At 37.4% G+C, this 14,238-nt stretch overlaps 1 protein-coding gene across 1 annotated transcript in view; it reads left to right on the forward strand.

The window, feature by feature from the left end:
- ITGA8 (integrin subunit alpha 8) overlaps positions 1-14,238 on the forward strand; it is a 168,814-nt gene that overhangs the window by 47,076 nt on the left and 107,500 nt on the right. Inside the window, exons 11-12 of the mRNA XM_025445066.2 lie at positions 2,215-2,267; positions 11,252-11,457. Coding sequence (XP_025300851.1) covers positions 2,215-2,267; positions 11,252-11,457 — 259 coding nt within the window. The remainder of the gene's footprint in view (positions 1-2,214; positions 2,268-11,251; positions 11,458-14,238) is intronic.

Here is a 14,238-nt window from a genome sequence, read left to right on the forward strand (position 1 = left end):
AATCTGGCCAAGTTACATCATGGCCTTCTGGATGGTGGTTTCAGATCCTTAGATGCTCCCCTCATCACTAGAGACATAGATTTGGAATAATGTATTTTTCAAGCAATTTTGATTAATAGTTTCCTAATGAACACAGAACATGTTTGACATCATAACCCCCTTGCCCCCCACCAAATCGGGGCTTTAGTCTATCCGTTACTCTGCAATTTTCAACAAAGCACTTAACAAGCCTTCATGATACTCTTGTGGTTAATATGGAGAAGTAAGGCTGGGACAATAGTGAAATTGGATGAACTTACAAAATTTGAACTATTCTCAAGTGATGGTAATTAATGGTTTATTGAAAATCTGGCAAGACATTTCTTTTGCTCAAATCTGTTTCACATTTTTATCATTAGAAGCTCTTTAAACATTATTAGATTTGGCCTTTCTTTAACTTCTCGTCCTCCATGCCTCCTACTTCTTCAGTCTTGAATCTCAGCATTTAATACATAAATGATGAAATTCCTCTGAGTGAAGGCCACACAATGTCACACCAGAAGTAAGAATTTCACTGTATATGTTTGGAATAGAGAAGAGAGGTGGGAGAACTGAATTATTATTGCACCATTAACTTGTGTATTCATTCCCTCTGCAAAGATCATTTGGCACCCAGTAACTATATCTTAGTCTTCAGAATAATAAAATGCCATAGATTGGGTGGCTAAAAAACCCAAATGTTTATTTCTCACAGTTCTGGAAAACTGGGAAGCCCAGAATCAAGAGGTAGTCAGATTCAGTATCTGCTGAGAGCTGGCTTCCTGATTCATAAAGATGGCCATATTCTTGGGTCCTCACATGGTGAAAGGAGGGCTAGAGAGCTTTCTGGGGTCTCTTTTATAAGAGCACTAACCCCATTCATGAAGACTCCATCCTCAGGACCTAATCACTTCTCAAAGGCCCCACCTCCTAATACCATCATATTGGAGTTAGGATCAATCTTTGAATTTGGGGAAGGGAGGGACACTAACATTCAGTCTAAAGCAATTCTCTATGTTTGGAATAGAGAAAGGAGGTAGGAGAATTTAATTATTGCATGACACTTGTTAACTCAAGTATTAATTCTCTCTGCAAAGAGTATCTGGCACCTGGCACCCACTCTGAGCTGGACCCGGGTCAGGCAGTGGAGACACAAAAGTGAACAACACAGACTAGTGCCTTCTGTAAAGGACACCTTCTAGTGGATTGTAGACTGATTACATTAGAATATGATAGGAGGCTAAGTCCTTGAATGCTAAAATATGGAACCAAAACATCTCGATAAGTTCAAACTATGGGCTGAATCTGAAAAGATGATAAATGTTGGAAACATAGCTTGAAAAAACAAAAAATTTAAGAGCTAGAATGTGGCTTCCTAGCTATACTAAAAAAAAAGACTTAGAAACCTTATTTGACAATGAACTCAATATGAATTGATACTGAGACATAGTTTCCCTTGAAATTAACACCCTTTTTGGGCAGCCCAGGTGGCTCAGTGGTTTAGCACCGCCTTCAGCCCAGGGCCTGATCCTGGAGACCCAGGATCGAGTCCCACATCGGGCTCCCTGCATGGAGCCAGCTTCTCCCTCTGCCTATGTCTCTGCCTCTCTCTCTCTCTCTGTGTCTCTCATGAATAAATAAAAAATATATATATTCAGAAAAAATAAAACCCTTTTTATGCTTCCATAATATAAAAAGCCCAAACCAAATAATGTAATCCTACTTAATTCTTCTCCGGGCAATGTGTTATGGGGTGTCATCTTTTCTTTGGTATGACTTGTGGTATCTCTAAGAAAGAGAGGCCATGATGGTGAGCCAGATACAAATATGAAATTTCATATGAAAGTGGAATTAGATTTATTCTGTGAGGTTCAAGATTCTAAAACTAAGGCGGATTAAGGACCAGAAGTTACAGAAGGGCCAATTTTAGCAAAGAAAATTCTAATTGTGTCCACAAATTGAATGGGCCGATTGTTGAACATACGCAGAGGATGGCCAAGTAGATTTCAGGGGTGCTGAGGGGAATTTATGCATGGGCCAGACTGAATGACTTAAGATTCTGTCCATGTCCAGGAATCAATGAATGTAATGCAAAAATCTGCTACAATGAGATTCATCCTTCAGGAAAAATTGAGGGAGGATTATAGAAATTATTTTTGAACATAAACTATGTCATCTTATGGTTTTCCTTTGCAGATGGCATCTTATTTTGGATATACGGTCACAGTGTCAGATGTTAACAATGATGGGTAAGTTTATAAGAACTTCCTCACCATATGTTATATTCATCCACAAAGATGTATTTTTTTTTCTTCATGAAATAGATCCTTCCATACTTCCTCAACAAGATAGAGGCTCTCTTGTTTTCACTGTTTTTTTGGTTCAGGGCAAGAGGATACATCTACTAAAGAATTCTATCATCCTATTTTATGTCTTTATGGAGATTTTCCACATCTGCCACTTCCAGAAAAAGACTATTTTACTTAGTTTTATCTTTAATTTAATGAACTGAATAGTCTTTGGCTATTTGAGATCCAAAAACATTAAAACATTTGCTCATCTGTCTCCCTTTAATCCTTAGTGATACATTCATAAAACATGCACACATAAATAAACATTTTTTTCTCCTGACATTGCTTTAGCCAACATACTAGTAATGCCCATGCAGAAGATGAAATAACATGAGATTTTCAGAGTATGGCAGTAAATTACAATTGAGCTTGGACCAAATACCATGATAAATTATGGTTATGGTTAAGTCATTACTTAAAAACAAATTACTATTAAACAACTCTTTGGTTCACTAAAACTACCTAACTGATAAATAAAACAAATGAATAAATACAAAATCCAATACATGGAGATAAACTGAAACTGATTAGCCATCCAATAAATATCATTGGAGCACCTATTATGTGCCAGCCATTGTTTTCAGTGCCCAGAATATAGTGGCAAATAAGACAAAGTGAGCTCTCAGGGAGCTCACATTTTATCAAAATTAAATACCTGCTGAATCCTGACTATGTTCCAGGATCTGGACTAAGCAAGCACTTTAGATACATCATTGATAGACATTAGCTATGATCTTCATATAGACAGAAATGTACTTTAATATTATGGTGGTATATGACTGGAGACAAATTTAGTCACCTTTTGGAAAATATCTTTTTCTTTAAGATTTTATTTATTTATTTGAGAGAGCGCAGGAGGAGGGGAGGAGCAGAGGGAAAGGAACAAACAGACTCTGTGCTGAGCATGGAGTCAAGATCAAGTCAGACACTTAACCAACTGAACCACCCAGGGGCCCTGGAGAATATATTTTTTATTACTCTTCCATTTGACATATATTTCTTGAATATCTACTATACTTGAGCACTGTTCTAGGTGCTGGGATACAGCAGAGAAGAAAATAGAAACCTTCGCCCTCATCAAGACTCTACTAGAGATGGGGGGTTGGGGACTACAGACAGATAGTGAGTAAGTCAAGTAAAGCATATTTAGATGGTGATAAGGATTAGATAGGAATTAAAAAAATAGAAGAACCAAAATCAAGATGTCCTTTGGTAGGTAAATGTATAAGTAGACTGTTACATCTGGGCAACAGAATATTGTTCAGTGCTAAAAAGAAATGAGCTGTGAAGCATGAAAAGACATGGAGGAAGCTTAATTGCATATTATGAAGTGAAAGAAGCCAGTCTCAGAAGGTTACATACAGTATGATTCCAACTATATGACATCTGGGGAAAGATTTGTGAGCCACTGCCATGTATAAACAGTCTTACCCAGTGCCACATAGGCTCTGCTATGGATAGAATGAGTCTGTTTCCAAGAAGGACACATCTCATGAGCTCCTGGAAGATTCTAAGCAAGGGAATGACCTATGCCAACTTTGTTTTTGGCAGACATGCTGGTCTGTTGGGTCTTTACTGCTGTAAGGCCCTCTGGAAACCCCCTGCCATAAGCCAGGTGACGCAGGACAGCACCTAGGGCCAGAGCAACAGCAGTGGCAGGAAGCCATAGTGGTTGCATTCTGGATATATTCTGAAAGTATATTTGAATGCCAATTTTAACCTGGAAGCAAGTAATTTCAAAATAAATTGCCTTAACTTCCAACTGAGCTGTGAAAACAAAGTAACAGGATCACCATTCACAATTTCCAGCCTAGATGGACTGAATTTGTTATCAGCATCTTTTAGTAGTCTAGAAAAAAATGGCAGGGGAGGAGGAGGGCGGGGTTGGCTGAAAAAGAGCTTGGGTCCAAAACAGGGCATGTTGTCCCAATTGAGAAAGCCCACTCTTTAGTAAAAACAAAACAAAACAAATCCCCTGATGGCCTTTGGGATGTGCACAGACACATTTCTTTCAACAGATGGTGACACGTAAACACAAAACTTCCCCACCCCCACCCCTACCCCTGAGCGCCCACTGTGCTTTCTAGGGCCCATATGAACTCAGCGTGTGCCCTTCCTTTGCTGCACTGTGTCATGGATCCTTCCAGCTCTCCCTCAGTCCAACACTATGCCCTGCAGGGCACTGCCTCCTTCCTAGAATCGCATTTATTACAGTCCAGAGCAAAGTGCTGTGACAACATTTATAATACTTTTTTTCCTTTTTTTTTTTTTAAGCCATGTTAAAGAAAGAACAAGAACACTTGTGAGGAAAGGATCCCTTTGGTCTCCTGCTGATCAAAACAACATGGTAGTAACAAACACAAGAATTTTCCAGGGATAATTTATTCTTTTTTGACATTCTTAAAAATTGCTCTGCCCATTATTTCTTTTTTTTTTTTTTTATTAAGCAGTATATTCTTAAATCTTTAGACTGGATCAAAACATAAATACATCCGTTATCTTAATATTGTCATTCTTTTTTTTTAAAGATTATTTATCATTTATTCATGATAGAGAGAGAGAGGCAGAGACACAGGCAGAGGGAGAAGCAGGCTCCATGCAGGGAGCCCAACGTGTGACTCGATCCCAGGTCTCCAGGATTATGCCCTGGACTAAAGGAGGCACCAAACCACTGAGCCACCCAGGCTGCCCTAATATTACCATTCTTAAAGTACCCATAGATTCTCAATCAGTATGTAATTTTCTGTTCTTAGATACTGTAACACTATGTAAATTCAGGGCCCTATTATAAATGAGTAAGCTCTAGAGGTCATCAAGAGCCTTTCATTCCAAATACAGATGAAGTCTGAGATTGCCGTAATGAAAATATAATTTGCCATCATCTTTGCAGCACCTGTCTTTCTAGAAAAATTGCTTGATATTGTTGGCATTCGACTAGACATCTGTGTGTCTAGGTTTACACTTGATCCCGATGGGGGCCTGAAAACCACTAATAGTGCCAGCAGCATCCTCACCTCCCTGGGTGGGTATTCATCCCCAGGGAAGGTGTGAAACAACCCATGAGGGCAGAGATGTAGACTTGCAATCCCTCAGAAATCTTAGCAGAATCTGAAAAGAAAGGCAACAAATCAAAAGCCAGTGACTTTTCTTAAGCTCCTATAATAGCTCATGTCAGAACACAGGTGGCCTCTCTTTGGGAAAGAGGGCTTTTGCCATTCTAATTTCTGACAAGATTTCTAGCAGAGATCTGAAGCTTGCGTGGGATTTACAGGAAACATGAATCCCTGTCTCAGATAAAGTCTTCCTGGTTAGTATGTATTTGGTCTCCCCAAATTCTAAGTCATTTCAAATGCAAAAATCTCTCTTCTCCACTGACACTACTGAAAAACCTAATACTGCTTTAAACAACAAAATTTTATCATGCATGATTAGCAGAAAATGTTTTTTTCCCCCTCTCAAAGTGCCTTCATGTGTAATATATGTCTAATGACAGGACGATCCAAACTACAATCCAGTGAAGCTATCGAAAATTTACTGGTGGAGAAAGACACAAAAGCTCAGCGACTTGCCCAAGATTGTACACTAATTAGGCAAAGGTCTTGATTAGATCCCAGACCTTCTGCAGAGTAACCCAACAGTATTTTTCTCACTAACTACAGAGAACTCTATACAAAATTCTATGAAATAGCCAGTAGGAAAAATATATGTAATTTCAGTGTTCAAGGACTTCTAATCTATAAGAATCAGGAACTAAGTGAATAAAATGACTGGCATGACTCTCACTCTTAAGAAGTTGGGGAATTAGTATATTTGTCACTAAAATAATTCATGACCTTTTTTATTTTTTAAAATGAAAATCATATGTTTAAGGTGTACAGCATGATGTTTTGATATGCATAGTGAAATGATCGCTGTCTTCAAGCTAATTAACATATCCATCTCTAGAATCCATCTCTATTTATCCAGCTGGACAACCCACCATTACATAGTTACCCTGTGTGTGTCCACTGTGTGTGGGGTATGTGTGTGTGTGTGTGTGGTGGTAGCACCAGAGATCTACTCTCTTAGCAAATTTCCAGTATACAATGCAGTGTTATTAACTGTAGTCACCATACTGTACACTAGATTTCTAGAACTTAGACCTCCTTCATTACTGCAACTTTGTACTCTTTGATCAGCATCTCTCCTTGCCCCACCGCCCCACCTCTGGTAACCACTGCTCTATTCTTTGCTTCTATGATTTTGATTGTTTATGTGTGTGTGTGTGTGTTAAAGTGTTTTACTCTATTTTTTTGGTAAGTCTACACTCCTATTTATTAAATGTGCATTTTACTAATTTCCATTATTTTTATAAGCAAGGTCATACTTCCAGTTTATAAAAATATAAAATCATAATTTCAAAGTTATTTTCACCCAAATAACTTTAAGATTGCCTTTAGTTATGCTAAAAACAACTGATTCATGAGACAAAATTCAGTTATAGTTTTTAGTGTCATGGATATAAAAAAAATCAGTCTGTGTGATTATATTAAAAATAGCCATACTAGTCTGCTGCATTTTACTGAGTCAGTAGTAATGACTTATAATTTTAGAGTCTATAATTCCTATATATTTTTTTAATTCACAAAATGCTTTCTAGCTTTCCCAGCATTTACCAGTGATCAAGCAATCATCAGTGAGCGTTAATTACCGATAGAGTTCAGTATTAAAACTGAGATTTAATTCCCATTTTTTAACCCAAATTTCTAAGTTTTCAATTGCTTTTTTTTTTTTTAAGACCTGTATCTTCTAAACCTTGGATCTGAGTAGATGCTATGCAGTGACTCAGAATAGGATTAATAATATCACTTGGCTAGTTGATTGGTCATGGTTCAGAAGTTAGGATTCTGCATATTCTGTGGGATTAAACCAGACTTTTCCTTTTCTGGCCAACAGATAATTAAGTACTTTTGTGCATGAGGCTACCTAATGAACATTCTTAGACAGCATATGACATCTTCTCCACCCACTAGGCAACAAAAGCAAGGTCCCTGCAAATGCTCCAAAATCTTGACATCAGAGAGAGAAAAGACAATGTTATGAAGTAATGTGGCCAAATTAGTAAATTACTGGACATTTTTCCCAATATTTTTTTTATTTAAAAAAATCTCTAGGTATTGTAAGTGACTCCAAAAGTTTAGACCAAACGATGGTGTGCATGCTGGTTGGTAGTTGATATTGTCAAGCTTGTGACTGCTTTGAAAATATAAACAAGCTGGTGAAATTAACTTTAGTTTTGTTATCTTAAGATAGCCAGGGCTATAAACTCTGCCAATGTAAACTGTTAGGAATTTCTGGACAAACTTAACAAAGGGAAATGGAATTTTTCATCTTCAGCCTAAGCAAGCAAATTAGGGTTTTTTTTCTTATGGCTTTTGAAACTTACAGTATTTATACTATTTCAGAAACTCATAGAATCATATTTTAATTGACTGGATTATTATTATTATTATTATTTTGCCTCTGGGGGGCCCAAAGGAGTTAAATTTAAAGAGATTTTTTAGCAGTTTGTTAACTTGAGAACATTTTCGAGAAAATTTATTTGAAAGGAATCAGCTTTAGGTAATTATGTTTTTGCCCTAGATTTAGCCTAAATATGTGTTCTCTCTTACAGGTTTTATCATTATAATTGAAATACATAGAAAATCCAGAAAACTAAAATAGAAAGAAGTTGTAAATTGAAATTGATTCCTGTAATGTAAATGAACTATGTTAGTTCTTGCTACCGTAAAACAATTCAGCTGATAAGATATAAACTTTAGTGTAAAATCTACTAATCTGCATTCTATTAATGGGTAACCACATTCCAAAAATTAATTATGGACATTAACATGAACATCTTACTACCGGGAAAAAAGAAGCATAGAAAAGTTTATATGTTAAACCAACACATTAACACCATTTGATTCAGAAAACTGGAATCTAAATTCTTCATATTGAATATTCTCATTGGTTAGTCCTCTCCTCTCTTGCTGTCTCATTCTTTATCACTATTTATGCCTTGCTTTTCAGGAAAATATTCATAATGTTCCTGTCTCAAAAAACATGTGAAGGATGAGAAATTGAGTCTTGCATTGTATTATATTATCAGAGCAGATTTAAACTTAGAGACACAAAAACCATGTGTCTGCTATCCAAAGATTTTAAAGAAAATTGTGCTTAAACATTGGACATTTTGGATAAAACGAAATTTAGTGTATGTATCCTTTTATGAAGTGCCTTTACATAAAAACTTAGATCTCATCCAAACCACCAACATGACCCAAACAGTAAGGATGGATTTTACTGGAAATCTCATTGTTAAAAAACCATACAGGCTGGGTGATGGATATATATCGGTATATAAATATATATATATATATAGGATATATATCGGTATATAGTATTTTCTTTGAATGGTACTCAACCTATTACACAACTACATATCAGAAAGTCAATGAAAAATATCTTTACTAATAAATATTGTAGAACTTTAAACTTTGGTTGGGCATATTCAAAACCAGGACTTGACAAACTAAATTTGAAACAGTATGCTAGCACACATTGCCAGCCTACTGCAATAGTTTTTCAGGGATTTTTTTGCCTTGTGGTCCATAATAAGAAATAATTTGACATTGCACCCAGCACACACACATAGAACTGAAACAAAAGTTTCATGGAACCATATTTACCCTTGTGTAATGTATTCATTCTATTTTCTGTTCCTTTTTATTTTGTTTTTTAAGCATTGGTTGTCAAGACCCATTGAATTGATTTTGCAATACACTAATGTGTTGCAAACCAAGATTTAAAAACACCAGCCTAAACAATAATATATATTGTGGCTCATAAGTAGTATTGCTGTAATAAAATAATATTGACACTAAGTGCAAAGTATTCTATAAGGCACATTGTACCAATTAAATCCAAGACAGTTATTGTCTTTCAACCTTATGGGAAACACAATTATAAATGAAAAACAAATGTCTTTCCCTGTTTTTATGGCATTTAGAACATTTTAGAAGACTTACACTTAAATATCCAGGGAAATATATTTCTAACAAAATAAATCCATGCTGTCACAATACTCCAAGAATCCAAAGGTTCCATGGATGTGCAAGCCCTCACAATGTGAGTCAAGTAATTTCCCATTTGTAGAATTCAGCGTTGGCAGTGAGAAATGTAGAGAGCCAACTGTGTCAATCCTGCATCGTGTTTGCACTCTCGGGGACCAATTATATGGCTCGTTGCTTCTTTGCAGAAGGAGAAAATGGCCCCGCTCCATCTCTACAGTAGAGACTAGCAATTTCAGACATCTTCAAAGTACAAGGAAGTAAAACACACAATTAGGTGTTTAACAAATGCCTCCTTATACTTGCAATAATTCTAACAGAAAGAGAAGCAACCAGTGCCTTTGAGGGAAGACCAGGGGCTAATAAAACTCCAGTCCCTCTTCTCTTCTGGTTCTGGAACACAGCAGGATGGCAAGCAATGTGCAATTTTTTTTTAATCAACATATTTGTAACATTTTTAAGAAAATGTTTTACCTAAATATAGCAATCCAACTTAGGTTCTGGAATGTGAGATCAAAATAATAGCCATTCCTATTTACCCATTCCCCCTCCCCACCTCCTGGAATGCACTTGTCATGATGAACACTGGGTGATGGGTGAGAGTATTGATTCACTATATTGTGCACCTGAGACTAATATAGCTCTGTATGTCACCAATAGTGGAATTAAAATACAATTAAAAAAAAAGAGAAAAAAATAGCCATTCCTTGAGTCTATCTATAACCACCCTTCACTTCCTTTGTATAAGTTGGCCAAATAACACTCAATAGTTTCTAGCTAGAAACCATGTGTTGGGTCTTCTGCTGTGGGAGACAAGTAAGAGGCTATTCTAGAAGTAGCTGGCAGCCCCAGACTATCTCAAAGTCACACTTCACCATGTTTATGGCTCTTACAAGGTAGGAAAGGGAGAAGGGGGATGCATTTTACTCTTTTAACAAGAATTCTTTCTTTTTACATTGCCATAATGTAGAAATATTGAGTAGTCTCTTCAACACCTAAGCCAGTGCCCTCATAATACTTATCATATATTAAATACTATAGTATGACCTGTGTGTGTGTGTTTGTGTGTGTGTACATATTCAGAAAGAAAGACACACAAAAAGAGCCAGAGCCAGAGACTGAGGGACATCTTCAGTTATGTATCCAATGAAGTAGCCTATTTCTACATTAGTATTTTTACGGTAATATCACTTGTTCAATATGGCACAGCTACTTACCAAAAGAGCCAGGTTTTAAAACCAGATGAGTATAACATCACAACTCGTCTTTGCCCATATCATCTGGACTCAACTTGCTTTTCCAATAATCTTTATTTTTTTTTTGTAGGTTGTATTTTTTTTAGAGTGGTTGAGTTTATGGAAAACTTGAACAGGAATTACAGAGAGTTCATAAATTTTCCCTCTCCCCTGCACTCTCAGTCTCTACTGTTAGTACCGTCTTGCCTCGGTGTGGTGCGTTTGTTACAATTGATCAACCCATATTGATACGTTGTTAACTGAAGTGCACGGCTTACATTAGGGTTCACTCTGTGTTATACACTCTGTGGGTTTTTCCAAATACATAATGTCAGGTATCTACCTACCATATCATGCAGAATATTTCCAGTCTTACAACATTCTATCACATTTTTGTGACATAGTGAAGCAATGAAAGAAGTACGATGATTGTAAAATGTGCCCTGAGAAAGGAAAAAATTACCACTGGAAATACACTAATCCAATTAATTAAAAGTGTACCCCAAAAGAATCGCATGTCTCTCAGAGCTCTGACCTCCCTCTTTGTTCCCTACAGAATGGATGACGTATTGATTGGGGCACCTCTCTTTATGGAACGTGAATTTGAGAGCAGCCCTAGGGAAGTAGGGCAAGTTTACCTGTATTTGCAAGAGAACGCACTTGTCTTCAGGGACCCACAAATCCTGGCCGGCACTGAGGTCTTCGGGAGATTCGGTAGTGCCGTGGCTCACTTAGGAGACCTGAACCAAGATGGATACAATGGTAATTGATACCAATACATGGAAATAGTTTATTTGTCATAATTCATGTTTTGCTCTATAGAAAGAAAAATGACATCTTTTTTTTAAAGACCCTATTTATCTATTCATGAGAGAGACAGAGAAAGGGGGGGTGCAGAGACACAGGCAGAGGGAGAAGCAGAGGAAGAAGCAGGCTCCACACAGGGAGCCCGATGTGGGACTCAATCCTGGGACTCCAGAACCATGCCCTGGGCAGTGCTAAACTGCTGAGCCACCCAGGGATTCCCAAAACAATGACATCTTAAAGTATTTGCAGTGGTGTGTGTGGTATAGCTACCATTACTGGCTTTTAATAAATTAGCAAAAACCTCAAGGCAGTTTAAAGTTTACATATGATGTCATATAACAGCTCTAAATAAAGGCAGCAATTTGTTTTTATTTTTATTCTTTATTTTTTTTAAGATTTTATTTATTTATTCATGAAAGACACTGGGAGAGAGAGAGAGGCAGAGACACAAGCAGAGGGAGAAGTAGGCTCCATGCAGGAAGCCCGACATGGGACTCGATCCCGGGGCTCCAGGATCACGCCCCGGGCTGAAGGTGGCACTAAACCGCTGAGCCACTGGGGCTGCCCAGCAATTTGTTTTTATTTTATTTTTTTTTAATTTTTTTTTTTATTTATTTATGATAGTCACAGAGAGAGAGAGAGAGAGAGAGGCAGAGACATAGGCAGAGGGAGAAGCAGGCTCCATGCACCGGGAGCCCGATGTGGGATTCGATCCCGGGTCTCCAGGATCGCGCCCTGGGCCAAAGGCAGGCGCCAAACCGCTGCGCCACCCAAGGATCCCGCAATTTGTTTTTAAATTGATATTTTGATTTAGTGGCTCAAAGAAAACAAGAGAGCCTTCTGTGTGTACAGAGTCAAGACAAATAAATACATGTTAACATATGGACAAGTATAGTGCCTTATGATTAACCCACATGGACTATGTATAGGTTATGCTGAATTTTTAAAAAAAAATTATTTAAATTCAATTTGCTAACATATAGTAAAACACCCAGTGCTTATTTCATCACATGCCGTCCTTAGTGCCCTTCACCCAGTTACCCCATCCCCACACCCACCTCCTTGTTTGTTTCCCAGGGTTAGGAGTCTCTCATGGTTTGTCTTCATCTCTAATTTTTCCCCACTCGGTTCCCCTCCTTTCCCTTATGGTCCCTTTCACTATTGCTTATACTCCACATATGAGTGAAACCACATGATGATTGTTCTTCTCCAGCTGACTTATTTCACTCAGCATCATCCCCTCCAGTTCCATCCACATCAAAGCGAGTTGTAGGTATTCAGCCTTTCTGATGGCTAGTAATATTCCGATATATACCACCTCTTCTTTATCCATTCATCTGTCGAAGGACATCATGACTCCTTCCACAGTTTGGCTATTGTGGACATTGCTGCTGTGAACATTGGGGTGCAGGGGTCCCATAGTTTCACTACATCTGTATCTTTAGGGTAAACACCCAGTAGTGCAATGCTGGGTCATAGGGTAGCTCTATTTTTAACTTTTTGAAGAAACTCCACACTTTTCCAGAGTCACTGCACCAGCTTGTGTTCCCACCAATAGAGGAAAGGAGGAACCCTTTCTCCAGATCATCTCCAACATCTGTTGTTTCCTGTCTTGTTAATTTTAGCCATTTGTCACCGATGTAAAGTGGTATCTCATTGTGGTTTTGATTTGTATTTCCCTGATGGCAAGTGATGTGGAGCATTTATTTGTGTGCTTATTCACCATGTATAGGTCTTCTTTGGAGAAATGTCAGCTCATGTCTTCTGTCCATTTCATGACCGGATTGTTTGTTTCTTGGGTGTTGAGTTTGATAAGTTCTTTATAGATCTTGGATACTAGCCCTTTATCCAGTATGTCATTTGCAAATATCTTCTCCCGTTTTATAGGTTGTCTTTTAGTTTTGTTGATTGTTCCCTTCGCTATGCAGAAGCTTTTCATATTGATGAAGTCCCAGTAGCTTATTTTTGCTTTTGTTTCCTTTGCCTTCATAGATATGTCTTGCAAGAAATTGGTTATGCTGAATTTTAATTGGTCTATAAAACTTGAGCTTAAAGGCAACTTCACTGTTTGCAGTAAAGTAGCATTAAATTCTTAGTTTAGGATTATGATTCTTTAAGCGAGGAATTTATGAATGTCTTGCAGGTATGCTCTCCTCAGAAAAACATACATGCAAGCTCACATCAAGTTTTGCATACATTTTTAGGTCCTTTATATATATATATATATATAGATAGATTGTATTTATTTATTTATTTATTTATTTATTTATTTATTTATTTATTTATTTATTTGAGAGAGAGAGAGAGACAGGCAAAGAGAGAGAGAGCATGACAGGCAGAGGAAGAACCAGACTCCCTGCGGGGAAGCCCAATGTGGGACTCAATCTCAGGACCCTGGAATCACATTCTGAGTCAAAGACAGATGCTCAACCACTGAGCCACCCAAGCATCCCTTTCAGGACCTTTAAGTTAAGAAGCAAGGCAAGTGAGTTTCTTAAAGTTCAAGGGAGTAAAAGGAATTTGCTTCAACAAAATAGCCTAGGGAGTATTTGCATCGGATCAGTATTCATTAGTACCTTTGGCAAGGGGTATTGTACTTTTATGTTTTCTTTGAAAAAAAGACATCTCAGAAATGTATGGTTAGTAATTTTTAAAGTGCCGTAAAACATAAATGTATATTAAAAACTCATGGTTCCAGGAAAAGAATAAAAAAAAGAGACAAGTTCATCTTTCACT

This window comes from Canis lupus, chromosome 2, assembly GCF_003254725.2.
Source record: "Canis lupus dingo isolate Sandy chromosome 2, ASM325472v2, whole genome shotgun sequence".
Lineage (NCBI taxonomy): Eukaryota > Metazoa > Chordata > Mammalia > Carnivora > Canidae > Canis > Canis lupus.